We start from the raw sequence: 26,267 nt of genomic DNA, 5'->3' as shown, positions 1-26,267 counted from the left end.
TGATGGAAAGGAACCTTTACTCTTAGACATGCAAAAGGACACGTATTAACTCAGTGGAGGAGTAATCGTGATGTTATTGATATCACACATGCAACTTTGGCTTATGCAATGCTATTGCAACACTGAACACCTGCCACAATTTATTGTAACTCACCATCATCATCATTTTTTACCAGTTCATTTTGTAATGGATCTATTCCAGTTTCTTGAGCATCTGTTTCCAAAGGATGTCTAGTTTCAAAGGCTGAAATTCTGCTCGAGTAGGACAACATCTTGATAGTCACCTCAAGTACCCAAATAAATTACCTATAAGCAGAAAAAAAGCAATATGTTGGTACTACTGAATGAATATCAATTAGCTGACAGTCCAATCATCACCATAAGGTGCAAGACTCAGAACTGCATAGTTTTGATTGAGGTTCCGAACTAAGAATCCGAGACTGAAATATAGTTTCCACAGCACCTGTTGGGCATTTATAATTGTGATCTGATTCCAATTGTTCAAAAAATGTTGTGTGACTTGTGCCATTCAGATTAGTTAGACCAGTGGCATATTTGCTACAGAAAAACACAGAATAAGCGATATATATGGAGGATAGGAAGTCATTATGTGAATGAGGAGGGCAATTAAAATGATTAGCAACCAAAAGCTCTAGCACGTCTTAGCGGACAGTACATTTCTAAGCCTCTAGCTCTTTTCCTTGTAATGCAAGGGGTTATTGTCTGAACCTTGTCACGTTGTGATCTCCTTGTCAAAACCTTCAGTTGTTCATGAATGCCCTCAACATGTAAAATATTCTATGACCACAGTCATAAAAGGTAATGATGGTTAATGATATAGTGTGCCACTGTGCCCACTGTTTTTCAGCCAATGCTTCAAACCATTGGTTGACTGCCAGGGATGTTGTCAGGGGCATAAAATTTGCTAACTCCTCACAGTTCTCAGGAGGAAGCAAAAGCATGACGAAGAGAGGGAAAGGGATGAAAAGAAAAGGGATGAAAGAGAAAGGGAAAGTTGAGGAGTGAACAACTGGAGCCCCTTTTCAATTGTGTAGTCAACGACTGACTGTAGCATTGCCCTTTCAGTGATCAAAAATCTGAAGCCAGCAGCTTAGTATGACTACAAGAACCGAAGCCAAGAATACTGCAGGTTTCACAAAGGCTTCTAACATTACCACGAGTATGATTTGATCTTAATGTTTAACCAGCTATATACATCCATTACTGCAACAGATTATCGCCCAGGACCAGGCATCCCACCTGAATAATACGCTGAACCTTTACTTTCCTTGTGGCTTTTGTCCGTACCTTCTACAAAATCCATTCCGTTTGTACCATCTATAAAATTCACCAGCTGACACCTCCTCACTATCAACCTCTCCCATTAGAAAGCAGCCAGTTGCCTCAGTCATATAATCCTAACACGTTAGGGCTCAGTGAAGAGTTCAAGATGGAGATTCGCAACATCATCTCCATATGGGATGACTATTTATCACTGGCTTTGACCACATCTGCCCATGTCTATGAGTGAACAAAAGTGAAGAGAATTAAGTCTGATGCAGATTCTCAACCCAAATTGCCAACAATCCCTTTGCCTTGACCCGCTGAGTTCTTCCAGCAATTTGTTTTCCACTCCAGATTTTGGCACCCGAAGTCTCTTGTGTTTCTGAAGAAAATTCTCCATTACTGTCAGTTCCCTTTTTGCTGTTCACTTTGATGTCCACATGACCTCTTATTGCAAATTATATAAACAAAATCAATTAACATTTCAAACAATTATGGCAGAATGATTCAATGTCAAGTAACCACCATTGTACACAAAATTAGTAGGTGCCTTATCCATGTCCTTGCCACACCTAATGTTCCTGAACAGTGTTTGCCCAGTAGCCAGCCTGGTAAAATACTGCAGATGGCCATAGAATGTCAACCCCAAAATCAGTTATATGCCCAGATGGCCTAGCTTCAAACTACACCCATCTTGCCAAGTGTGGCTGCACTGTGTGCTGGCTAGCTGACAGGAAACAGGAAGGGCAATGGTGAAATGACACCAGTGTAATCACATATGTTATTATTCCGAGTCTGGACGGCTGATTTATTTGACACAAAGTCGCTTTACCAGGGCAGCTGCTCAGCAATGAGCTGTTAGACAACCAACTGCTACTGTGCTCAACACACTCAAAGCTCCTTTTAGTACAGATATTCAGAACTCAATGGCATTAGCCTGCTCTTGTGTTATAAGCATTTGAGCATCTATAGCAGTGCTGAGACATCACGTGGCTTCTGCTTGCCTGCAATGGAAACAGAAACAGAGGCTGTAGGAAGTTGTGTCAATGCCTCGAATCAGTGCTGGACACCATTTGGAAAGGACAGGCTGTATAAATCCAGGAACAAAGAGGAGATGGGTTCCTCATATGCCAAGGCCACCTATGCACCAAGCATTTCTTTATACAACTGGGCCCTCCGAAGCAGAACTTGAGCATCAACTAGCCTTTACAGACCTAGCATCTAGGCTATCTAGCACAGACAAAATGGCACTGCTCTAAATGGTATGCAGGAACAGAAAAGCTGGGAACAAGTGCCTAAAATGTTTTTGGAAGTGGTAGGGCATATTGAAAGTGGTTGAAAAAGTGTTTGGGATCTTCAGATTCAAAATTAAGAGTACAATACCTGGGAGGTTATGTTGGACCTCTTTAGGACAACAATAGGTCACAACTGGAGTATGGCATCAAAATCTGTTCACCCTTCATCAAAAAGGTGAAGATCTCAGAGGTAGTACAAGAACATTTAATACACTAGTTCCAGCAATGAAAGATTCAACCATAGTATATCAGAGAAGGTGCACATGATCTCTTTGCTAAAAACAAAGAGGAGAGGGAATTTTGGAGACACAAGAAACTGCAGATTGGAATCTTAATCAAAGTACAAAGTCCTGGAAGCCTGAACTGTTGAGTTCCTCCAGCACTTTGTGTTTTGAGAGGCAGTTATGACAGTTTGCAAGATCTCAACAGGTTTAGAAAAATTAGAAAGCTGTTCCCATTAGCCAGGAGATACATTTTACATTTTGAGCCAGATATACCAGGGAGATGAAACACAATTAATTTATTTTCAGATTGGTTGAAATTCAGAATTTATTGCTCAGTGAGTGAATTGAAACAGAATTAATTAATGAAATGGGTGGATAGCTGAAAGTGAACAACATGCTTATCTCAATGGGGTTAGGTTAGGTAAGGGGAGGTGCAGCGAGACCTGGGTGTCCTTGTACATCAGACACTGAAAGTTGGCGTGCAGGTACAGCAGGCAGTGAAGAAAGCTAATGGAATGTTGACCTTCATAACAAGAGGATTTCAGTATAGGAATAAAGAGGTTCTTCTGCTGTTGTTATAGGGCTCTGGTAAGACCACATCTGGAGTATTGTGCACAGTTTTGGTCTCCTAATTTGAGGAAGGACATCCTTGTGATTGAGGCAGTGCAGCGTAGGTTCACGAGATTGATCCCTGGGATGGCGGGACTGTCATATGACGAAAGATTGAAAAGACTAGGCTTGTATTCACTGGAGTTTAGAAGGATGAGGGGGTGTCTTATAGAAACATATAAAATTATAAAAGGACTGGACAAGCTAGATGCAGGAAAAATGTTCCCAATGTTGGGTGAGTCCAGAACCAGGGGCCACAGTCTTAGAATAAAGGGGAGGTCATTTAAGACTGAGGTGAGAAAAAATCTTTTTCACCCAGAGAGTTGTGAATTTATGGAATTCCCTGCCACAGAGGCCAAATCGGTGGATGGATTTAAGACAGAGTTAGATAGAGCTCTAGGGACTAGTGGAATCAAGGGAAGCGTGTGGTACACCAGCTGCACAGCGGCTCAGAGGAAAGCGCTCCAGAGGGCCATTGACAACGCCCAGAGGATTGTCGGCTGCCCTCTCCTTACCTTGGAGGACATACACAGTTCCCGCTGTATCAAAAAATCCCAGAATATTATAAAGGACATTTCCCACCCCGGACACTCCCTGTTTGAACTGTTGCCGTCAGGCAGACGGTACAGATCTACAGGGACAAGGACAAACAGACTTAAAAACAGTTTTTTTACCCCACTGCCATAAAGGCACTAAATGTAGCTGCTAAGGAACGCAGGGGCGATACATACTAAGGGACTGTGGTACACTGTGAAATCGACAGAAGGATGTAGGGTTGGGTGTTTATGCGTGCTATTTTCATGATTTTTATTTTAGTTGGTTATCTTTTTTTTAATATTTTACCTTGTATGTATCGTTAGCTTTTAGAAATGTTTGAATGGTGCACTGACTGGCTGACATTTTTAAATTTTGTTGTACATGGTTCATGTTACAATGACAATAAAGCAACTATTCTATTCTATAGAAAGCAGGCACGGGTTATTGATTGGGGACGATCAGCCATGATCACAATGAATAGCGGTGCTGGCTCGAAGGACTGAATGGCCTCCTCCTGCGCCTATTTTCTATGTATCCATGTTGGACATGAATTAAGTCAGTGACATTGTTTTGTGACATTACAAATTTCTTGTTCTAAGGATGAGCTTCTGATGAGTGGGGGAGGGGATAAGAAATATATGCTTATTAAACAATTTTCAAATTGTGAATCAGAGGGATTATGGATAGCATTATCAGGCCTGAATTATTTATCAATATCCCGATCACCGATGCCCAGTGTGGATTTCACTGGGACATTATTCTTGATTAGCAAGGGTATCAGGGGTTATGGTAGCAATGTTACAAAATTTTGAGATTTTAAAAATCAAGTCTGCAATTTATCCCATCAGATAAAGCATAAAAAGAAGTTTAATTTGACACCTAATTCACTTTCATATCTCAAGTATTTAAAAAGTTATGGGCATTTTCATACTCGGAAATTAGCATCTTGTTCCCTATTGATTTTCTATGAAGATAACAAAAAAGCTGTGATCGTGGACAGTCAAAAGCCCATAACTTTCTTAAAAATTAAGAGAACTGAATGAAATTTTCAGTTATCATACATTGAAGCATTCTGAAAAATATAAACCAATCTTACTTGGATGACTTGAAATTAAAGCATATAATTAGTTAACCTAATTGTAGCTAATTACAAACTTCAATTACTAACTATATCTAAACATCTATCCATTTCTTAATAAATGAATAACATTTTTAAATAGCCAAAGTGACCAAATAATATTCACAAATAATTCACAATAAAACATGATTTTTAAATCTCATTTACATTAATTTATAGGCCAAATGGAAGGAATTTAGTGTTCAATTGCTGTAAATATCCATTTAAATCAGCTTTCTAGTGGGATCCTGTGAACGCGCTGGTTTAGAACGTTCATATTGCCGTGGATTTGTGCCCTCAAATGCCCAGAAAAATACTGCGGGATATAATGGGCCCAAAATGAGCTACTCTCAACATTAAACTTTGTATAAAGGGATCTTAAGAAGCCCTTTTTAACGTAAAAATAAACAGCCTACCTTCTGTTGTCCCTTGTATGAGATCTGGCCCGTTGTCGACGGTCGTGGGTTTAGAGGTTAATTTGTAACCTACTATAACAAGTCAAGAAATCCCTTAAAACTAATAATAGCTCAAGCGACGGAATCTTCCAACGATCTTTCGTTAATAATTAACTAGGCTGAAAACCCTCGATTTGAACAGCCTAGGGAAAATCGCGTTTTAAACCCGCCCCCCTCTAAACAGCGCCAAAATCGCGCACACGGGCTGGGACAGATTTTCAGCGACGCTTCAGGTAGGCTTTGCAACATACCTAGTTATGGTACAAAGGCAGGAGAATAGGGTTGAGAAGGAAAGATAGATCAGCAATAATTGAATGGCAGAGTAGACTTTATATAACCATATAACAATTACAGCACGGAAACAGGCCATCTCGGCCCTACAAGTCCGTGCCGAACTAATTTTTTTTTTTACCCTTAGTCCCACCTGCCTGCACTCATACCATAACCCTCCATTCCCTTCTCATCCATATGCCTATCCAATTTATTTTTAAAAACCAATATACCAATGAACCTGCCTCCACCACTTCCACTGGAAGCTCATTCCACACCGCTACCACTCTCTGAGTAAAGAAGTTCCCCCTCAAATATTATCCCTAAACTTCTGTCCCTTAATTCTGAAGTCATGTCCTCTTGTTTGAATCTTCCCTATTCTCAAAGGGAAAAGCTTGTCCACATCAACCCTGTCTATCCCTCTCATTATTTTAAAGACCTCTAACAAGTCCCCCCTTAACCTTCTGCGCCCCAGAGAATAAAGACCTAACAGCCAACCTATGTCTGTCCCCTTAGTTGTTGAAACCCAGGCAACATTCTAGGTCTCCTCTGTACTCTCTCTATTTTGTTGACATCCTGCCTAGAATTGGGCCCTTAAATTGTAACACCATACTCCAGATTTGGAATCTTCAATGCCTTGTTTTTTAAATACATCCCAGCTTCTATACTCAATGCTCTGATTTATAAAGGCTAGCATACCAAAAGCTTTCTTTACCACCCTATCTATATGAGATTCCACCTTCAAGGAACTATGCACGGTTATACCCAGATCCCTCTGTTCAACTGTATTCTTCAATTCCCTACCATTTACCATGTACGTCCTATTTTGATTTGTCCTGCCAAGGTGTAGAACCTCACATTTATCAGCATTAAACTCCATCTGCCATCTTTCAGCCCATTTTTCCAAATGGGCCAAATACTGCTCTTAGAACTTAGGAATATGGCTTCAGACATTACAATCATGGCCCAGGCAAACAGCAACAAACTGATTCTCCACGAACGACTGCCCTTTATGTCAAGGCCACATTTGGCCAAGTGTGGTATCAAGGATCCCAAGTAGAAGTTAATGTAATGGGCATTAAGGGAAAGCAATTCAATGATTAGACTACTAACATGCACAAAGGAAGATAGTTGTGGGTGTCAGGGATCCCACGCCCAAACCATTTCTGTAGGAATTCTTCAGGGTAATATCCTCAGCCCCAATCATTTTCAGCTGCTGGACTTATCTTCCAGCAAAAGATCATAGCCAAAGGCAATCCCTGATATTAGACAATTTCCCATTCTGTTCACAACAAATAAACCATTTCAAGGCTAAGGCAACAATTAGGCATGGAGTGTTGTGACAAATAACATAGAAAATAGGTGCAGGAGTAGGCCATTCGGCCCTTCGAGCCTGCACCGCAATTCAATATGATCATGGCTGTTCATCCATCTCAGTATCCTGTACCTGCTTTCTCTCCATACCCCCTGATCCCTTTAGCCACAAGGGCCACATCTAACTCCCTCTTAAATATAGCCAATGAACTGGCCTCAACTACATTCTGTGGCAGAGAGTTCCAGAGATTCACCACTCTCTGTGAAAAAATGTTTTTCTCATCTCAGTCCTAAAAGGTTTCCCCTTTATCCTTAAACTGTGACCCCTTGTTCTGGACTTCCTCAACATCGGGAACAATCTTCCTGTATCTAGCCTGTCCAACCCCTTAAGAATTTTGTAAGTTTCTATAAGATCCCCCCTCAATCTTCTAAATTCTAGCGAGTACAAGCCGAGTCTATCCAGTCTTTCTTCATATGAAAGTCCTGACATCCCAGGAATCAGTCTGGTGAGCCTTCTCTGTACTCCCTCTATGGCAAGAATGTCCTTCCTCAGATTAGGAGACCAAACTGTACGCAATACTCCAGGTGTGGTCTCACCAAGACCCTGTACAGCTGCAGTAGAACCTCCCTGCTCCTATACTCAAATTTACACAAAAGAAAGCCAGCCAAAGACAATATATATTAATGCTTTAATGTTTTAGAGAAATAAACTAAATGTATTCTAGTCAGATTGACTGATGATACAGGGAGATGAGTATGCAAGCTGTGAGGAAGATAGGCACAATTTAAAGGGAGATATTGCTACGTTGGTTATTTCACTGGGAAAAAGATTGGCAAATAGAGCACGATGTGAAAAACTGAAGAAGTTCAATTTGGAGGGAAGAATAAAACGCAAAACATTATTTAAATGGAAAAAAATAGCAGAAAGCTGCAACACAGAGCAATTTGTGGCCCTTTAATATGAAAAACTCATCTGCCTCTGCATCATAACGCCTGTTTCTGCAATAACAGCCCCACCAGCAGATGAACATTTTCCCTTTCCTCTTTCAGCATTTCAATAATACTATTCTCCACAACTCCCTGGTTCACTCCTCCATCCATTCAACTCCCACTCCCCTTTCATACCATCTTCCTACACAACTGTGCAAAGTTTGCGATTTTACGTCTTCGCTTCCCGTTCCCTTCCCTGGTGGAGAATACTATAAAAATTACTATTCTTAATTTACGGCATTTGTCTCTTCAAGATGGACAGGGCAACCACTTTGCAAAACATCTTTTTGAAAATAGTGACCCTGATCTCCCAACTGTTTTCACTTTAAATCTATATCCTATTTCTGACCTCTACTTTTTGCCTTTATTGGAAGTGTCCGCTTCAAGGATGGTGTATCCAACTTGGCCATTAGAGGTTCTGTTTTTGTTTCTCTACCTGTGCTATCTGACTACCTAGTTATTCATCCATCTTATCTCCACCTTAAATATATCTAATGATCTGGCTTCCACCACCTCGAGCAGAGAATTTCAGAGATGTTCTAACCTCAAAAGAAATTTTAATTACCTCAATTTTAAATCTTCAACCATTTGTTAATAGCTATGTGGTTTTGTTTGTGATGTATCCATTCATGAAAACATCTCAACATTTACACTGTCGAGCTACCTTAAAATATCAAATGTTTGAGTAAGGTCACCCCTCATTCTTTGAAATTCCAAGGAATACACATGTTGTCCAGCCTCTCTTGTCAGGATTGGACATTAATGTAGAAAAATTTGATCGGAAATTTGATTCTGAAGTACAGTGATAATTGTTATTTGGCAAATGATGATGAGTGTACTTCTGATGCGAGGGTGGGGGGGGGGGAAGAAGAAAGGAAGAGGAGGAGCCAGTGGGCTGAGGGAGAGCTGAGAAGGGAAGGAGAAAGTAAGAACTACCTGAAATTAGAGAAGTCAATGTTCATATCGCTGGGGTGCAAACTGCCCAAGCGAAATACGAGGTGTTGCTCCTCCAATTTACGGAGGTCCTCGGTCTGGTCATGGAGGAAGCCGAGGACGGAAAGGTCGGATTCGGAATGGGAGGGGGAGTTGAAGTGCTGAGCCACCGGAAGATCAGGTTGCTTACTGCAAACCAAGCGGAGGTGTTCAGCGAAGCGATCGCCAAGCCTACGCTTAGTCTCACCGATGTAGAGCAGCTGACATCTAGAGCAGCAGATGCAATAGATGAGGTTGGAGGAGGTGCAGGTGAATCTCTGCTGCACCTGGAAAGACTGCTTGAATGGTGGCAAGGGGGGAGGTAAAGCGACAAGTGTAGCATTTCTTGCAGTTGCAAGGGAAAGTGCCCTGAGAGGGGGTGGGGACGGGACGAATTGACCAGGGAGTTACGGAGGGAGCGGTCTCTGCGGAAAGCAGACAGGGCAGGAGATGGGAAGATGCGGCAAGTGGTGGGGTCACGTTGGAGGTGTTGAAAATGACGGAGGATTATTTGTTGTACGTGACGGCTGGTAGGGTGGAAGGTGAGGACAAGGGGGACTCTGCCCTTGTCACGAGTGGGGGGGATGGAGTGTGAGAGCAGAGTCACGGGGTATAGAAGAAACCCTGGTGGAGCCTCATCTATGGTAGAAGAGGGGAACCCCCGTTCCCTGAAGAGTGAGGACATCTCCGATGCCCTGGTGTAGAACACCTCATCCTGGGTGCAGATGCAGCATAGATGGAGGAATTGGGAGTAGGGGATGGAGTCCTTACAGGAAGCAAGCAGGGTGGGAAGAAGTGTAGTCCAGATAGCCACGGGAATCAGTGGGTTTATAGTGGATGTCGGTCAGGAGTCACCTGTGATGGAGATAGTGAGGTCAAGAAATGGTAGGGAAATGTCGGAAATGGTCCAAGTGTATTTGAGTGCCGGATGGAAGTTAGTGGTGAAATGGATGAAGTCAGTGAGTTGTGTGTGGGTGCAGGAGGTAGAAACCAATACAGTCGTCTGTGTAGCGGAGGTAGAGTTCGGGGATAGGGCCCTGGTACGCCTTGAACAAGGATTGTTCGAGGTACCCTACAAAGAGGCAGGCATAGCTAGGACCCATGCACGTGCCCATATCTACGCCTTGTATTTGGAGGAATTGGGAGGAGTCAAACGAAAAGTTATTAAATAAGATTAGATATTCACCATAACGATAATATATTCAATGTTGAAGTGCTAAAATACAACATTTTCCAACCAGCTAAATGATTGGCTTTTGGTGGCGGTTCAGTGTGATGATTTATGATATGAAATTGAACATGTTGCTGTGTGGAAACGAGAGGACTCTTTAAACCTTGTGGTTTACTTTAGTGCATTTATGTTCAGCTTTCGAGCTGCATGCATAAATTGAAGTTTCCTGCAGTAGATATGACAACTTATACCCAAGAGCATAAATTACCATTTCCCTGTTCAACCTTTTGTTATAATTAGGAAGCATTAACAGCAAATGTTTGCTTTTTGTAAATTATTCAGAACATTTATTTTACTTGTCAAAGGTTATTCTAAATGTTGGTTTAAATGATATTTGTGGCTGGACCTGTAACCATCAATTTAAAAAAAATATATTCTTATTTCAACACTCCAATTTGAAATATTTAAAGCATATAAAATAGATCTTACATTCTTTGAATGCAATATAATTGTTTTCTAGCTTAACGTAGCCTGCCCCATCATTTTCCCACAGAATGTGATTGTATAATAAAAGCAAAATGTGCCACTTGTTTGAATACACATTCTATTGCTCTTCTGGGCATTTCATGGCAAGAACTGGGAATAAGGGTCCCATTCATTTTAGGTCCAATTTGAATAGAAGCTGGAAATCCAAATTAGAAGTTCACAGGCTTCAATCGTTTGCAGAACACGACAGATTGATAAAATTAAAGACACGCCGTGTTCAGCAATTGATTTCGGACATGCCATGTTCAGTCATTTCCTTTATGTTGATTTCCTTTATGTTGCCTAATCTCTAAAAAGCCCAGCTCTAATTTTTAGACAATTCTTTTTGTGTCTGAGTAGCGGAAGTAGTTTGTCTACCCTATCAGTTACCTTGAATATTTTGAAAAGTTCTGTCACCTACCCCTGTCATGCTTTGAAATTACCCAGTATGGTCTTATTTTATTGACACTATATTGGAAATCTATATATGCATTTGACGGCACTGGGCCTCCACTCACTGGAGTTTACAAGGATGAGGGGGTAGGACCTCATAGAAACTTACTGAATAGTGAAAGGCCTGGATAGAGTGAATGTGGAGAGGATGTTTCTACTAGTGGAAGAGTCGAGGACCAGAGGTCATAGCCTCAGAAATAAAGGACATTCTTTTAGCAAGGAGGATGAATTTCTTTAGTCAGAGGGTGGTGAATTTGTGGAATTAATTGCCACAGAAGGCCGTGGAGGCCATCAATGGATATTTTTTAGGCAGACATAGATTCTTAATTAGTACGGGTGTCAGGGGTTATGAGGAGAATGGGGTTAGGAGAAAGAGATAGATCAGCCATGATTAAATGGCAGTGTAGACTTGATGGGCTGCAAGGTCTAATTCTGCTCCTATTACATGAATTTACGTATAATCTATTCGTTCCCCAACAACCGCCATATCTGTCACATCCTCAAAAAACACTAGCAATTTTGGCAAATCTGCTTCCTTTTTATAAAATCATGCTACCTTAGCTTTACCTTTATTATTTATAATCTCTAACATTTCTTGAGTCTCTTTGGCCAACAAGGTCACCCAAAACTCTGGAGACACAAGATAGTGTAGATGTTGGAAACTAGAGCAAAAAAACAAACAACATGGAGAAACTCAACAGATCAGACAACATCCATAAACGAAAATGTACTGATGGCGTACAAGTCAGAACCCTTCTTCATACTAGAGGGGAAGTTGTTCAAGGTCAACATATTTTGAGGAAAACTATTGTTTTTTGATTTCGCAATGTCTTGATTTGAAATCCTTGTCCACCTTGAAAACACCTTAGGGCGATCTCTGCTACTCTAATTCTAGCCTTTTGTGCATAACCAATTTAAAATGCTCTGCTGTTTATTGCTGCTTTTTCTTCAGCCTGCCAATAGCTAGAATTCATGTCATAGAAGCAATATTCATATTGGGATCCTTTCCTGGACTAAAAAAAAGTCACATATACATGTTGTCCAGAGATGCAGCCTAACCCATTGAGTTACGACAGTACTTCTTGTCCTTTTTTAGGTAATTATACAACAGTTAATTCAATCTTAGTCAAAAGGTTTGGGCATGAAACAGAGAAATATAATGGCATTAAGTAGTTACCCAGTGCCAAGTTTTAATAACAGTTTGGATAAAAGATAAATGGAAAACATAACAGACAATGCACGAAAACTTAGAAACTATTCACTCATTATGCTTCTTGAGGACTAATATAAGTACTAGTTCAATTACAAATGAAGTGTTAAAATACACATTATTGTGAAATCAGTTTTTAATTTTTTGGAGCTTAAATTCTAATTTTTACATTAAATTATTGAGGAGAAATCGCAGATGACATGATTTTAATTTTTCTTTCATAATTTAACTGGCTGGCTTTTTTTCTGAAATGGTCCTTGGTTCCTGAAGAGAATATTCTGGAGGCAAGATACATTTTGTAACCACCACCTCCACAATAATGCTCATCACTTGCGCCCTGCTAGAATGTATTCCCAGTTCCCTACTATAATCCCAACAATATTCACAACTATGTGGCCAAATTTAGTTCTGATGATTTTACAAACATTTGTTCCCCCAAGGTGTCTGGGAGGTCCTCCTGGGAATCGTCAAGTATTACTGAAGTGAATCAGTAAATGAGATCAACACCAGGGGTTAAGCCATTCTTTGCAAAGCAAGAATTTCCGACTGTCTGTACTTAGCATGCATATGCACTGGTGAAAACCTCACACACTGGGCATTAACATTTAAAAGACATTTGTATGGGTACATGACTATCAAAAGTTTAAAAGATATGGACCAAACACGGGCAGGTTTGACTAGTGCAAATGGGGCATATTGGTTGGCATAGACAGGATGGGCCAAAGTGTGTTTCCATGCGTATGATTCCGAGACACATAGGTATCCGTCACACACTTCAGGGAATGGTGGTGGAAGCAGATATAATAGAGGCATTTAAGAAAGAACTGCAGATGCTGGAAAAATCAAAAGAATAGCTGACGTTTCGGGTCGAGACCCTTCCAGTCTGAAGAAGGGTCTCAACCCTAAACGTCACCTATTCCTTCGTTCCATAGATGCTGCCTCACCCGCTGAGTTTCTCCAGCATTTTTGTCTAGCATAGCATTTAAAAGACTTTTGAATACACATGAATGTAAGGGATGGAGCAATATGGATCACAACGGAGTAATTTAATTTGACATTATGCGCAGCATAGACCGTGAGTGGAAGGGCATGTTTCTGTGCTGTAGTGTACCCTGTTTTAATCTCATCATTTTGCTTTCCATTTGTAATCTCCCAACCTGTCGCTATCTCCACCCTCTCTCACCTGACTATTATCTGCCAATCCACACCTCTTCCCCTGTATCCATCTATCACTCGATAGCTTTGGTCTCACTCCAGCTTTTTATACAATACAATACAATACATTGCCATTTATTGTCATTTGAACCTCAGAAGAAGTTCAAACGAAATTTAGTTTCTGCAGTCATACAACAAGAACCAAAACAGAGAGAGGACAACACAATTTACACAAACATCTCCTCCTCACTGTGATGGAAGGCAAAGTCTTGTCTACTGGCTACTTCCCTCTACTCTTACAAGCTAACTGAGGGTCCCCAGCCCAAAATGTCAAAAGCCAATTTCCCTCCACAGATGCTGCCTGACCCACTGTGTTCCTCCAACTGCTCTACTTTTTGTTGCAACATTCCACAGATGCTGCTTTCTTCCAGCATTTCCATTTTTCTTTGAGAAACATAGGAAAATAGATGTAGGAATAGGCCATTCGGCCCTGCGAGCCAGTACCGTCATTCAATATGATCATGGCTGATCGTCTAAGATCAGTACCCAGTTCCTGCTTTCTCCTCATATACCTTGATTCCTTTAGCCCTAAGAGCTAAATCTTACCGTCTCTTGAAAACATCCAGTGAATTGGCCTCCACTGCCTTCTGTGCAGAGAATTCCACAGATTTGCAACCCTGAGAAGTTTTTCCTCATTTCAGTCCTAAATGGCCTATCCCTTATTCTTAAACTGTGATCCCTGGTTCTGGACTCACTCAACATCGGGAACATTTTTCCAATCCTTTGAGAATGTTATGTGTTTCTATAAGATCCCCTCACATCCTTCTAAATTCCAGTGAATACAAGCCCAGTCGACCCATTCTTTCATCAAATGTCATCCCGGGAATTAAGCTGGTGAACCATCCCGGGAATTAAGCTGGTGAATCTACGCTGCACTCCCTCAGTAACAATAATGTTCTTCCTAAAATTATGGGACCAAAATTGCACAATGCACCAGGTGAAATCTCATCAGCGCCCTGTACAACTGCAGTAGGATCGCCTTGCTCCTAAACTCAAATCCTCTTTCAATGAAGGCTAACATCCCATTAGTTTTCTTCACTGCCTGCTGTACCTGCATGCTTACTTTCAGTGACTGACATACAAGCTCACACAGGTCTCGTTGCACCTCCCCTTTTCCTAATCTGACATTATTCAGATAATAATCTGCCTTCCTGTTCTTGCTACCAAAGTGGATAACCTCACAGTTATCCACATTATACTGCATCTGCCATGCATCTACCCACTCACCCAACCTATCCAAGTCACCCTGCAGCCTCATGGCATCCGCATCGCAGCTCACTCTGCCACCCAGCTTTGTGTCATCTGCAAACTTGGAGAGGAATGCAATGTTGAAGCAATGGTCCTTTATTTGAGCAAACGCAGAATAAAAGATTAAAAGTGTACGCAGCTAGAAGCAAAATTAAGCGCAAGCCAACTACGTAGCTTGTCACAAGGAACATGCATTATGTTTGTGGAAATTTATTCAACTACCAAATGCAGTTTTCGCAATTATCATATTTCAACATAAATACACAGTCAAGTTCTTGTGTACTAGGGAGGTAGTAAAGAAAAGCAGACCATGAACAAAATCAAACATTTGTTTTAATGCATTTTGAAAGGTATGCCCTTGTGTTTACTGAAAACAAAATGTAATTAAATACCATCACAGCATATAATGCCCTTTAGTTCTGCAAATCTCACTTCATGTACATGCTATGAATTAATTTACAATAAAATGGCTGTATTTTAATGTATAAAGCTGAATATATTGAAAAATGAAACAGGTAAAATAGATGAACCATCACACATGTCCAATAATCTAAGTTTACATCTGCCACATAATATTTCAAAAATAGGTTATATCCACAACATGAGCATCAAATAACTAATTTAGTGTGGAAAATCAACGATTTAATGTGCCTGCTGGTAAATACAAATAGGAAATTAACTTTTGAATGCTACCATTCACTGCTTTAAACAATTGCACATCTGACTTCAGTTCTGAACAGAAAGTGTGTGGAAATCTACATTGAAAAGTTAGGAATTAAGAGAGATTACTGTGGTTTTACTCAGACTAGAACTAGCATTAGAATTTTGTTTTGGATGGAAATTAAATATTTAAATGTTAAACTTTCCAAAGGCCATATTGAGTGGCATTCTCAAATTTAGATTTCTTGTGCCGTTAAAATTAATCATACTTAAAGGAAAAAAAGCGATTAAAATACAATTCAAGATTTGCAAATGGAGGAGAGGATGACAAAGCAGTATGTGGTTACAGAAGGTGCACCGAATGGCGGAAAATCATTAAAAAAAATTATCTCCCAGAAGTTATTTTATATGGGCTAATTCTTTGGCTAATGCAGCTAAATAACAACCATATGTATTTTTATTTGGATTAGTGCATCATTTAGTCTTATACAAACAATGCCAGGAGCTAATCCATTAGCCATCACAGTGCAACTTCTTTAGTGTATGGTCACACATCACATTTTGCATGGTCAGCAGCAGCATGAGATTTGCAGTGGTGTGCCATGTATCAACTCTACACCAATTAACTGGCAAAGTGGTCACTTTGGCTTCCTCCATATTTTGACCAGTTTTTATGAAATAAATGTAGATACAATGTGCGTAAAGATGCACAATGCAAGGATACATGAAATACTATTGAGCATTTCATTCCTTTTTAAGCATGTTTCATTTGCTAAAGAATTTAGTATGTTGCACCAGCTGTCAGTGTCGCACATACTGATTGTTTTTTTTATATACAAAGCAGCCATGAAAATATAACACTCAAAATACACTTGATATTTAAATTTACACTCTATTTGGGAGCATTTTGAAGGTAAGGAGAAGGCCACATCTGTTACTACCTGTCTTTATTTTAATAGCATCTTAATTAAGATAGTTTGGATTAAAATGTAGAAATAATAGATATCAAAATATTTGAATAAAATAATTTTCAGAGATGATGCACCCAGAGCTTTACATAGCAGCCACTCTCCATTACACCAAAACATTCATTCCTGCATTAACATTCCCTCTAGAAATATTTAAGTCCACTATGAAGGCAGATCATATTTAAGTCCATTATGCAGATCATACTTTCACGTGGTTTATTACATGCCTTAAAAAAATTGCCCATCCCTGCAGGTTATATTGAGAAATCATTATTCTATTGTACAGTGTTAATTTATTTCCAGATGTCACGTTCTTAACAGCAAAATCTGTTCCCGAGTGATCAGTTCTTAAAGAAAACCAGAATCATGTCAGTTTGCTTTTTTGCAAAATTGGCAACTAGAGTCATGGAGTCATTGAGCCCGTGTAGAAGAAAAAATAAAATCTCCACATACTTAATTATGTTTGGAATTAAATAAGGTAACGAAAGGGTGTGCGGATGTGGCAATTGGCATCTCTTGTTGACCAGCTGCAGAGAAGATCATGCGAATATTGCAAAACAAGTTTCAGACACGTTATCTCCTAGAATTGACCTTGCATCTCTGTTCATTGTCTGGGAGCATGGCCTTTCTCAGGCCATTCTATGGGAATGCGTAGTGTTGGTGATCAAAACACAACAGCAATAGTTGGGTAGACCACCCTGCCGCTAGTAGCGCAGAAACATTGCAGACAAGGGGGGCTTATGATTGGCTCGGGGAGGGAGCAGTGGTGCAGTCTGCTCTGATAAAGAGTGGAGTGTAGTGTAAGGGTTAAACAGACAATTTCAGCTAAAATGCCAAATGGAGTTATCAGTTAAATTAGCAGCCCTACATTCCATAGCTCCTTGAAAACAAGTTTCACGTCCGGTTGAAGTCTTCTTTGAGATAGATAAAACTATTGATAAATGTGATAGAATAATGTCAGGATGTCCTTGTATTATGTTTGTCCTATTAAATAATGTCATATGTCAGGATCAGTTGTTGATCATCAGTTGTTGAATACGATTAACATAAACAAAAAGTATATTATGACTAATGAAATAATTAATAACCATGTAGTAGATAGTAATAACAGGAAAACATATAGCCAAGCAAGAAGTTATTTTCGTATAATTGTATCTTACTGAAAATACAAAGTTGTTTACTGCACTATCGGCCAATTCTGATGCAAAGACAGAGAACTGATGAGCAGTTAACTTTCGCCCTCTCTCCATGATATTACACAATAAAGCCTCTTGAAGCAAAACTCCGTCTCAGTTTATCCTTTGTCAATTTCCTCGACAGCAAGGCCTTCATCCCACCACATCCAAGCAAATGATTGTATCCATTCTTACCAAACCATTAACCAGCCTTCTGTGGCTTGACTTCTTCATGAATTCTGCTCTGTCATAAACCAAAAAGCAGCATGCTTGGAAGGACTGTCTACAGGATCAACTAGTCTGCAGAAGGGTCTCGACCCGAAACGTCTCCAATTCCTTCTCTCCATTGATGCTGCCTCACCCGCTGAATTTCTCCAGCATTCGTTGTCTACCTTTCAATACATTGCCTGGTTTATCGCATGTACCACCATCCTCACCACTCAAGGCGGCAACTAATACCACCACAGAACCATATCATCCTGGCCATACTCTCTTCCCACTGCTACCATCAGGACGGTGGTACGGAAGCCGGAGAATCCTTCTCCTGATTCAAGAACAGCTTCTTCCCATCGACCACCAGGACCTTAAGCAACCCTGCGCAATCCTAAACACAACCCTGCCTCAGCATCGGACCACTAAAGACTTTGCAATATTGTGGTTGCTCGAGGTACTTTGGATTTGCCACTATTACAGTCTAGTTCACAGAATAACTGATAATATATTGTATATTTATCCTTTATTGTTGTTGTAGTATCTAATGCAGCAAGCAAGAATTTCATTGTTCTGCTCGTTTGCAGGGCGTACAAGAAATAAACATTCTTGACTTAGTTTGATTCTCGACATCATTGATTTAATCCTTTGAAATTGTGATGAATCTTACAAAGGCATTCAAAGGGGAAAAAAAGCTTTATTAGTCTTCTATAGACCAAGCCCTTAAAAAACATATGGTGCAACAAATAAAGTAATTCCCTTGGTAACTGGCAGTCATTTCACCTGAACAGGAACAACAGTTTGGGTTGTATTTCAAGTTTAAAAACTCATTATCATCAGTAACACTGATAACATCACACATACATAACAGCTGAATAGCTTGAGATTTCTCTTTTTTTTATCGTGTGTATCTTGATAATTATCCTTTTGGTGGTACTCAGTTTATTTACCCCTTGGGGGAGCAGAAACATACAGCAACCTTTAGTTTATAGAGGCTTTAAGAAGTTTTTTTTATATTCATTCTCTTGTCCCACAGGGATATTCGGTATAGTGAGCAATGAAGATGAAAGTATTACATTGCTGGAGATATTACTCCATTAAGAGCAGAAATGCTGGAGATACCTGGTATGTCAGATAGCATAGGTGGACAGTAAAACAAAACTTCAGCGACATATTTAGTTTTTTTTTCAGATTTACAACTTCTGTAGGTTTTTGTTTTTCCGAGTCTTGTTTGCTGTCACACAATCTACTGTCTGTGCCCCGAACTAACGAGTCTCCTATCACAAATGCTCTGCCCTGCCCTTCCCTGCCGTGGCTCAATGCCACAGACGTGACTGCTGGTGACCTCCCCTGACCAGACATCTCCCTCACCCCACCCTACAATATCCAAAGGGGCATACATGTTGTCGGGCGGAATGGCCTCAGGGGACTCCAGTATTGTGTGTTTATTCACTTTCCTGACAGTCATCTATATGCCTATACCCGAGGCATGGCCACCTCCATGCAAGTCCTATCTATGATATCCTCAGTCTCCCGGATGATCCTAACATCTTCCAGCTATTGCTCCAGTTACCGAGCGTGATCTCTAGGAAGATGCAGCCAGATGCATCTCGCACAGGTGTCGTTCTGAGATACTGGATTTCTCCCTGCCTTCTCACACCCTGCAGGAGGAGTATACAACTACCCTAACTGCCATATTTACTGTACTAGACCAAGGTAAGTTTACAAAGGGAGAAAAAGAACAGACCATACCTTATCCCGCTGTCATCCTCTACTCTAAAACCTCTTGACCCAAAGCCTCACATTGGCTCTTCACATGACACTTAGCCTCCACACAGCCACTCCACTTGTATCTACCTTTCTATTACACAACCACTCAAGGATGCTAACTGCTTTTGGTCTGTCCAACTGAAACTCACCTCAGCTCATTAACTGTGGGCCTCAGTAATTGGCTGGTCTCTTAAAAGTCCGGCTCTTCCACAACTGCTTTCAGCTTGTCCAATTGAAACTCCCCTCAGCTCATTATCTGATAAATTGATAGTTTTTAGTTTGTTTTCTGTGTTTAGTTTGATAGATTCTGTGCATTAAATGAAACTGGAATTCTCTCTTCCATGAACAAGCAGTAAAGTCAAGGCAGTTTTTAATTTTAGATGGTTAAACTCGAAATAGCTGGTGTAAAGCTGGAGCCAGATCTGACCTGGCGGTTGACTAAGATTAGAATCTTCCTTATACTTAGGACAAAATCCAGGGGGTCAAATGTTTAGTTTAGACGTAAAGCGCGGAAACAGGCCCTTCGGCCCACCGAAACCGCTCCGACCAGCGATCCCAACACACCAACACCATCCTACACACACTAGGGTCAATTTTTTACAAGCCAATTAGCCTACAAACCTGTAGATCTTTGGAGCATGAGAGGAAACCAGAGATCCTGGAGAAAACCCATGCAGGTCACAGGGAGAACGTTCAAACTCCATACATACAGCACCCGTAGTCAGGATCCCACACCTGGGTCTCTGGCACTGTAAGGCAATAACTCTTACCGCCATGTCGCCCTTGTATTAGCATGTTAAAATACATCACATTGCCTACTTTTGCATTGATGTCAGGAACATGTTGAAAAATATGCAGTTGCTGTCACTTCTCTATTGAACCTCCGGTTAGCTATCAGCGCTATCCAGCCAATCTTTGTATAATTACATTGTGCACTTGATGTTAATTGATTTTCAAAGCTGAAAACAGACATTGTTTTGGGAACCTTGAGAAATGCATAAGACAAAAAGGTGATGTGTGTAATTCTGAATACATAACCTCACTGCCGGTTAAAAGGAGCTCATTAATAAAATGCCATATTAAATTACATAAATAGGAAAGTATTGGTTGCTTGATTTAACTATCACTTGTCCAGCTTCAATCAATTGTCGAGATTAATAATAACTACATATAGTTGGGTTCGCACTTCTGAATGAACTTCAAACCTTGTTGTTTTAAATTGGAGAACCATCAAGCTCAATTAATTAATGATGTAACAGCATAACAATAATGATGGACACCTGGCACCTTGCAAGCTTTGTGCAGCTTTTTTAACTTGTTCAGTCACTCCAATAAAACTTAACTTGATGTGGTAGTAATATGTTCATTGAAGTTACTCAACAAAATAATGATGAGTGAAGGGTGCTTGCCATTACTCGTATGAAAAGGGGACAGCATTTGCAGCATGAACTGCAAATCATCATGTCTCTAGATGATTTACACACAGTCTCTAGATGTTTGTGAAATTGTTGCATACAGACTGTTTTCTCGCTAAACCTGCCACAGAAATTAATTTCATTATCAATATGCTAAGAATGCTTTAAATTCTACAACAATTGTTAGTGTCTGCCAACTCATCTCACTGACCCAGAAGGTCAGTTGTAGGTTTACAAACTCAATCCTTCAGATTCGATTGGGTTCAATGAAATATCATTTTGGAAGTAGGATGCTTGAAGCAAAATGGCCAAACATGAATTGCTGTCCCTTTTTCTTTTTATCTACCAGATTTTCAAATACCCTGTTGCCCAGACTCCTGTCAATTTAACAGGATGTGGCTGCCTACACAAAAGAAGGACAGCATAGAAGATTTGATTTGCAAGCAGGTTATCCAAATGCAAACCACAGAAGGCTGATTGTTTTTTATGGTTTTGGCAAGGAAAAATGAATTAAAATCAGCATTAATCTCATCTAGGAGTCTCAAGGGTGGATAGAAGTGAAATATTTTCAAGTCTTTTAAATATACTTAGGCTGAACAGAAGTTTCCAAATAATCTACCTTTCAACTACTTCTCTTTAACCAAATTATCTTTCCATTAAATTACTGATGGAAATAGGGTTTAGTTCCACTGTGTGTAATAGCAAGTTGCAACTTGTTCAAGATGCTGCATGTCACATTATATTGATATAATAACATTTTAAATCTGGAAAATTCCCTTCCTTCTGCCTAGCAAGCTAGCAGTGGGAAGAAATGATTACCCAAGATTAACAAAGACCACTTCACTCCATTCAGCCCATAATCTGGTTTCAAATATTCCAATTTATCCATTACTAAAACTGACTATTTACACAATATTACCCATCTATATCAACATAATCTTTGTCTATTTTCGTGTCACCTTCATTTCCTAATAACTTCCTTGGCTCCACTTTGCAGAATTTCCTACCTACTTGCATACTTTCAACTACTTAAACCCAGGAAAATATCTATGCCAACTGGGCTTTCAATGTAATTATTCACTCATGTAACAATATCAGAATTCCCTGAATGTTTTAACATTCATGTTTTATAGACAATAGACAATAGACAATAGGTGCAGGAGTAGGCCAATCAGCCCTTCGAGCCAGCAACGCCATTCAATGTGATCATGGCTGATCATCCCCAATCAGTACCCCGTTCCTGCCTTCTCCCCATATCCCCTGACTCCGCTTTTTAAGAGCCCTATCTAGCTCTCTCTTGAAAGCATCCAGAGAACCTGTCTCCACCGCCCTCTGAGGCAGAGAATTCCACAGACTCATCACTCTCTGTGAGAAAAAGTGGTTCCTCGTCTCCGTTCTAAATGGCTTACTCCTTATTCTTAAACTGTGGCTCCTGGTTCTGGACTCCCCCAACATCGGGAACATATTTGTGTTCAAGAAGGAACTGCAGATGCCTCCTCCTCCTCCTCCCCTTTTTCCTTCCTTCTCCCCTCCCACCCCCATCAGCCTGAAGAAGGGTTTCGGCCCGAAACGTTACCTATTTTCTTCGCTCCATAGATGCTGCTGCACCTGCTGAGTTTCTCCAGCAATTTTGTGTACCTTCGGGAACATGTTTCCTCCCTCTAGCGTGTCCAAACCCTTAACAATCTTATATGTTTCACTGAGATCCCTCTCATCCTTCTAAACTCCAGAGTGTACAAGCCCAGCTGTTCCATTCTCTCAGCATATGACAGTCCCGCCATCCCGAGAATTAACCTTGTAAATCTACGCTGCACTCCCTCAATAGCAAGAATGTCCTTCCTCAAATTAGGTGACCAAAACTACAAACAATACTCCAGGTGTGGTCTCACTAGGGCTCTGTACAACTGCAGAAGGACCTCTTTGGTCCTATATTTGATTCCTCGTGTTTTAAAGGCCAACATGCCATTCGCTTTCTGCACTGCCTGCTGTACCCGCATGCTTACTTTCATAGACTGATGTACAAGGACCCCGAGATCCCGTTGTACTTCCCCTTTTGCCAACTTGACGCCATTTAGATAGTAATCTGCCTTCCTATGTGGGACCTCATCAAATACTTTTGAGTCCAGGTACACTACATCCACTGGCTCTCCATTGTCCATTTTCCTAGTTACATCTTCAAATAATTCCAGAAGATTAGTCAAGCATGATTTCCTCTTCGTAAATCCATGCTGACTCGGACCGATCCTGTTACTGCTATCCAAATGTTCATCTTTTATAATTGAGTCCAGCATCTTCCCCACCACCGATGTCGGGCTAACTGGTCTATAATTCCCTGTTTTCTCTTTCCTGCCTTTCTTACAAAAGGTGGATAACATTAGCTACCCTCCATTCTACAGGAACTGATCCTGAGTCTATAGAACATTGGAAAATTATCACCAATGAATCCACGATTCCAAGAGCCACTTCCTTAAGTACTCTGGGATGCAGACCATCAGGCCCTGGGGATTTATCACCCTTCAGTCCCATCAGTCTATCCAACACCATTTCCTGCCTAATGTGAATTTCCTTCAGTTCCTCTGTCACCCCAGATCTTCTGGCCACTACTATATCAGGAAGATTGTTTGTGTCCTCCTTAGTGAAGACAGATCCAAAGTACCTGTTCAACTCATCTGCCATTTCCTTGTTCCCCATAATAAATTCATCTTTTTCGGTCTTCAAGCACTTTCAAACTATTCAGAATGTGGCTAAGTAAACAAACAAATTCACTGCACAAATAAACAAGATTAAATAAACCAGCATCAATATGAGCAAACACATAGTGCTGGAGGAACTCAGCAGGTCAGGCAGTTTCTGTGGAGGAAATGGACAGACGACATTTCGGTTTGGGACCTATCTTCTGACACTGGCACTATTCCCATACTCTTTCTCCACTCCTTGAACAGAGATCCAATCAGGTCCCCTCAATTAATGGTCTCCTGCATCTGGTGGGACGTCATCACCCTCAATAAATTCTCTTTGGACTCCTCTCACTTTCTTCAAATCAAAGGTGCAGCCTTGGGCACTCGCATAGGCTCCAGCTATGCCTCTCTTTTTTATTGGTTCAGTTGAACACACCTTGTTCCCAGCACCGGTATTCCTCAACTCTTTCTCTTCTGAGTTCGAAGAAGGGGTCTACTGACTTTAACATCGCGGAGCCTGGGATCTTTTGCCGAGGATCGCCAGTGTTGGAGCTCCGTCCAGCTCGGCCTGTGGACCGGAAGCGGCGGTCTCCGGTAATAATCGGCCGATTCGGGAACTCCAAGTCGCAGAGTGTGTTTCTCCGTCCCGATGTCGTAGTTTCTTTCATCCCTGTGAGAGGACCTGTACATCGGGCAGTCCATAGCGGTGACTGCGGAGGGTTCTAAGTCCCGACCTCGGGTGAACAAAAGGAGGAAGACTGACTGAACTTTATTGCCTTCCATCACTGTGAGAAATGTTGATTCCACTGTGGTGGATGTTTATGTTAAATTCGATTGTGTATTGTGTTCTTTTTATTTGTATGGTATCATATGGTAACTAAAATTTCACTGACAATATTGCACGTGACAATAAATGTGAACTTGAACTTGAAGGGTCCTGACCAGAAACATCATCTGTCCATTCCCTCCACAGATGCTACCTGACCCGCTGAGTTCTTCCAGCACGTTGTGTTTTGCTCAAGATTCCAGCATCTGCTGCTCCTTGTATCCAATCAATACAAACTATCTTTCCCCCAACAACTACCTCAATATAATACACCATTCTCGGGAATGAAGTACAGGAAGTAAAAATAACTCTTTAATCCCACCTCTGGCTTTTCTTCCATTCAAATTGGTGTTTACAATATAACATGAATGATTTCATTCATGAAGCTCCATTCCATTGCAGGATTATTTCAAGGCACATTATAATTGCATTGTAACAGGCTATTTGTCCCAATGGGCACATGCTGTCTCCCAAGGGTGTAATCCCATTACTCTTCCTCCCCAACTTATTACTGTCTCCCAAGGGTGTGATCCCATTACTCTCCCTCCCCAACTTATTACTCTCTTTCATGTGCCATAAAGGTGATCAATATCACACAAAAACCACAGTGAGATATATGATCAAAACATTTGTTGAAGACGCAGGTTTTACATAGTATCTTTGAGGTAAAGACGCTGTACTGCGACGACCTAATTGAAGAGTTTAGGAGAGTTTGAAAAAGTGTCATGTTGAAGACCTCCTTCGACTATGTAGAAGATCTCCTTCGATCTCCTTCGACTATGTTGAAGACTAGCTTCGACTAGCTTCGGGAAAATTGGACACCGAATAGTGGAGAGTGAAGACGACCTCCTTCGATCTCCTTCGACCTCCCCTCGACTATGTTGAAGACTATCTATGACTACCTTTGATTACCTTTGACTACCCTCGATTACCTATGAATAACATGCCGACCTACTACGACCTACCTTGACTAAACATACGAGTAAAAAAAATATCGATTTTTTCTATAGCGACCTTTTTTTACTCAAGGGCATTTTTCAGCATGTTGAAAAATATGCCACGACCTAGCTGAGGCCTCGATAACGCGGGGACTACTCTCGAGCATGAAGAAGAGTTACAAAGACCTCCTAGGACCTCGTGTCGACCATGCTGCGAGTATGAGTCGAGGGCAAACTCATCTGAACTCGCGGATTAGGTGTGCGACAGCTATATTTAAGAGCTGCGAGTATGTGGCCCTTCTGCTAAGGGGATCAGGGGGTATGGGCAGGCAACTCATCTGAACTCACGGATTATGGCGGTGCACCGCAGGTGGAACTACTCCTGCCCTAATTTCTTTGGACAAGCAAGCCCCTTTGGACAAGCAAGGGGGGGGGGGGGGAATTACGGGATTAGGGCCTAAAACGTCAAAGGCAAGGTCACAAATGGTACAGTGATTAAATTTGGAAATGATCGAGAGGGGAAAATTAGTGAACCACAGTTACCTTAGAGGATCATAGGACTGTAAGAGATTAACAGAGAATGATGATGATATTAAGGATATTAAGGATCTTAAAGCAAGCTAATGTAGAACGTTCAAAGAATGCTGTTCGTCAAAAAAAAGTTTGACTGGAATTTTCTTTTCAATGCTGCAGACTAATTGCTGTTCCTATCATGATTCTTGTCTGTCAAACAAAAAT

At 40.8% G+C, this 26,267-nt stretch overlaps 1 protein-coding gene across 1 annotated transcript in view; it reads right to left on the bottom strand.

Moving 5' to 3' along the window:
• Window positions 1–26,267, bottom strand: part of tbc1d5 (TBC1 domain family, member 5) — a 392,441-nt gene that overhangs the window by 240,421 nt on the left and 125,753 nt on the right. Inside the window, exon 4 of the mRNA XM_055656596.1 lies at window positions 155–306. Within this exon, the coding sequence (XP_055512571.1) occupies window positions 155–272 (118 nt within the window). The 5' untranslated portion in view covers window positions 273–306. The remainder of the gene's footprint in view (window positions 1–154; window positions 307–26,267) is intronic.

This window comes from Leucoraja erinacea, chromosome 2 (assembly GCF_028641065.1).
Source record: "Leucoraja erinacea ecotype New England chromosome 2, Leri_hhj_1, whole genome shotgun sequence".
Taxonomy (NCBI): Eukaryota; Metazoa; Chordata; class Chondrichthyes; order Rajiformes; family Rajidae; genus Leucoraja; species Leucoraja erinaceus.
The sequence above is the reverse complement of the archived record's forward strand: the minus strand, read 5'-3'. Positions and strand labels throughout refer to the sequence as shown.